This window comes from Natrix helvetica (genome assembly GCF_964273705.1).
Source record: "Natrix helvetica genome assembly, chromosome: 4".
NCBI classification, from domain to species: domain Eukaryota; kingdom Metazoa; phylum Chordata; class Lepidosauria; order Squamata; family Natricidae; genus Natrix; species Natrix helvetica.
In genome coordinates, this window is record NC_138550.1 from 9705475 (window position 1) to 9709330 (window position 3856).

At 43.1% G+C, this 3856-nt stretch overlaps 1 protein-coding gene across 1 annotated transcript in view; it reads right to left on the reverse strand.

Moving 5' to 3' along the window:
* Positions 1-1481, reverse strand: part of NOX4 (NADPH oxidase 4) — a gene marked incomplete at its 5' end in the record, with an annotated part of 109290 nt that extends 107809 nt beyond the window's left edge. The window contains one exon of the mRNA XM_081952371.1: positions 1425-1481. Coding sequence (XP_081808497.1) covers positions 1425-1481 — 57 coding nt within the window. The remainder of the gene's footprint in view (positions 1-1424) is intronic.
* Positions 1482-3856: the final 2375 nt, after the last annotated feature.

The following is a 3856-nucleotide window of genomic DNA, read 5'->3' on the forward strand; positions in this document are numbered from 1 at the left end:
TAGAATAGAATAGAATAGAATAGAATAGAATAGAATAGAATAGGGAATAGAATAGAATAGAATAGAATAGAGTAAGGAATAGACCAGAATAAGGAATAGAATAGAATAGGGAATAGAATAGAATAGAATAGAATAGAATAGAATAGAATAGAATAGAATAGAATAGAATAGAATAGAATAGAATAGAATAGAATAGAATAGAATACAGTAAGGAATTGACTAGAATAAGGAATAGAATAGGGAATAGAATAGAATAGGGAATAGAATAGAATAGAATAGAATAGAATAGAATAGAATAGAATAGAATAGAATAGAATAGAATAGAATAGAATAGAATAAGGAATAGAATAGAATAGAATAGAATAGAATAGAATAGAATAGAATAGAATAGAATAGAATAGAATAGAATAGAATAGAATAGAATAGAATAGAATAGAGTAAGGAATAGACCAGAATAAGGAATAGAATAGGGAATAGAATAGAATAGAATAGAATAGAATAGAATAGAATAGAATAGAATAGAATAGAATAGAATAGAATAGAATAGAATACAGTAAGGAATTGACTAGAATAAGGAATAGAATAGGGAATAGAATAGAATAGAATAGAGTAGTATAGAATAGAATAGAATAAAATAGAATAGGGAATAGAATAGAATAGGGAATAGAATAGAATAAGGAATAGAATAGAATAGAATTCTTTATTGGCTTTATTGACACAAGGAATTTGTCTTTGGTGCATATGCTCCCAGTGTACATAAGGAAAAAGAAAATAGAATACATTCATGAAGAATCATAAGATACAACACTTAGCGATAGTCATAGGTTATTAATAAGCAATCAAATTATATAGGAAATAAATAAAACAATATAAATTTTTAAGATACAAGCAACGTGGTTATAGCCATAATTGGGAAGAGATGGGTACTAGGAAGGATGAGAAGAATAATAGTAATACAGTCTTAGTAGATAATTTGACAGTGTTCTGGGGATTAGTTGTTTAGCAGAGTGATGGCATTGGGGGGAGGAGGGGAACTGTCCTTATGAATGGAGTCAGAGCTGAAGAAGCTTCTTGGATGAGAAGCGAAACGTCTTCAAAGACAAACCAGAAAGTCCAGTTGCCTCTTGAAAAAAAAAAGCACCTTTGGGACAAGAAAGTCCAGTTGCCTGCAGAAAAAAAGCACCTTGGGGACCACCGGGACCTGGAGGACTGAGAATCTCTCCAGATTTCCTCCGGACTCGCCGCGCTTGGCCGAGAAGAGCAGCAAAGCGCTTTTTTTTTAAAAAAAAAATACTTTTTTAAAGTTTTCGTCCTTCCGCGCCCGGGCCGTCCGACGCGCGTTTCCAAGCAACACTCCAGCGCGCTTGCACACACACACACACATACACCCTTGTTTAACCCACTTGGGAAAGGCTGGCTCTTACCAGGAGGAGATGCTTGCTTCCCTCGTTGGCCAGCCAGCTCCTGCAAGACGGAGCCATGATGCCCGCACCGGCTCCGCTTCGCCTTTTTCGGGGCAGCCCCAGACTGGGCTCTTCCTTTTCAACCGCCCGCTGGCCAAGCCTCTCCTCTTTCTCCCCTCCTTCCGGCCTCCCCCTCTCTCGCCTCTTCCCTCGCCCCCTTCCTTCCCCTGCCCTGGGCGGCGTGGGGGGGAGATCTGACCACCTCCCACCCTTCCACCTTCCCTGCGCCTTGCAGATAACTTGCAGGGTGGCGCCGACCGGCTCCTTTGTCTGCGGCCGGGCGGGGAGAGGCGGGAAGCTTGGGCCATGCAGACACCGGCGCCTGCCAGCTTTCTCTTCGTTCCCCCCCCCCATCGCCCCCAGGGCCGACCCAGGGGATCTCCAACAAGGGGAGGGGTGGAGATCCTCTGGGAGTCCCCCCCCCGGGCGTGCAAGCGCTGGCTCTTTTGCTTCTTGCACGCCCGCGTGTCCTTGCCGAATCCCAGCCCGGGGGTAAGGGGGGGTTGTCAGTCCGGAGCCTCTTTGTTTGTCCGAATTAAGTTCGTGTGGGATGAGCGTGGGTTGGATGTGCATTGATCCCACGCGCATATTCAACAAATAGGTCCTGTTTGAGGTGGGGGTATTCGCGTGTAAGAATGAACTGACATCATCCACAGCGTGCATTGACTTACTCGTGTTACTCGTATTACCTTAGATTATTACATCATCACCAAAATATTTTGAGAGCTGCTCCCGAGGCATCAAAGATCAAACCAGGTAATCATATCCCACTGCTGAACGTTCTTCTAGTTTTCCAATATTTAAGAAATAGAAATAGGAATAGAATAGAGTAGAGTAGAGTAGAAAAGAGAATAGAATAGAATAACAGAATTGGAAGGGACCTTGAAGGTCTTCTAGTCCAACTCCCTGCCTAAGCAGGAAACCCTACATCACTTCAGACAAATGGTTATGCAATCTCTTCTTAAAGACTTCCAGTGTTGGGGCATTCTCAACTTCTGGAGGCAAGCTGTTCCACTGATTAATTGTTCTAACTGTCAGGAAGTTTCTCCTCAGTTCTAAGTTGCTTCTCTCCTTGATTAGTTTCCATCCATTGCTTCTTGTCCTACCCTCAGGTGCTTTGGAAAATAGTTTGACTCCCTCTTCTTTGTGGCAACCCCTGAGATATCAGAACACTGCTATCACGTCTCCCCTAGTCCTTCTTTTCATTAAACTTGACATACCCAGTTCCTGCAACCGTTCCTCATATGTTTTAGCTTTCAGTCCCCTAATCCTCTTTCTTGCTTTTCTCTGCACTCTTTCTAGAGTCTCCACATCTTTTTTACATCGTGGGGACCAAAACTGGATGCAGAATTCCAGGGCTGTCACAGAGAAAAGGGGTGCATCCTATTTTTCAAAGCACCTGAGGGCAGGGCAGAGCAGGAAGTAACAGGTGGAAACTTATTCAACTTAGAGATTCAACTTAGTTGGAGAGATTCAACTTAGAATTTATGAGAAATTTCCTGTGAAAACAATTAACCAGTGGAAGAGCTTCCTGACTCCCTGGAATAGGTAAGTTAGTAACCCCATTGTTAAATCAATCAAGCTTCCCTATTGTCAGAAGGTCACAAAAGGAATTCAGGTGAGCCAGGGATACCACAGCCACCATAAATATGAGCCAGTTGCCAAACTTCTGAATTTTGATCACGTGACCAAGGGGATGCTGCAATAGTCATAAGTGTGAAAAGCGATCATGAGCCACTTTTATCAGTGCTGTGTTGCTGTACCTTTGAACGGTCACTAAATGAATGGTTGTAAGTCAGGGAGTACCTGCATGCAATGCATTGTAGGAGATCTAAGGCTATTTTGGGATGGAATGGGACAACTCGTCGCAGCCAACTCGCCATGGACAACTTGGTATGGTCAACTTGCCATGGACAACTCACCAAAGCCAATTCACCACGGGACAACTCAACAATTCAATTTAATTATTTAAAATAGTTAAAATTATTTTAATTTTTGTCATTCACATTTCATTTTGTTTCTCCTTTGGCATTCTTTCTTTTATCCATTTCTTTGATATTAGTGTAACTCTTGTCCTGCAGTGAATTATCCTATAGCAAGTTGGCCGTGGAGAGTTGGTCATGGCAGTTAGCCATGGAGAGTTTGTCTTGGCAGTTGGCCATGGAGAGTTGGCCATGAAGGGTTGGCCATAGAGAGTTGGCCGTGGCAGTTGGGCATGGAGAGTTGGTCATGGCAGTTGGACGTGGAGAGTTGGCCATGGCAGTTGGACATGGATAGTTGGTCATGACAGTTGGCCATGGAGAGTTGGCCGTGAAGGGTTGGCCATAGAGAGTTGATCATGGCAGTTGGACATGGAGAGTTGGCCATGGCAGTTGGGCATGGAGAGTTGGTCA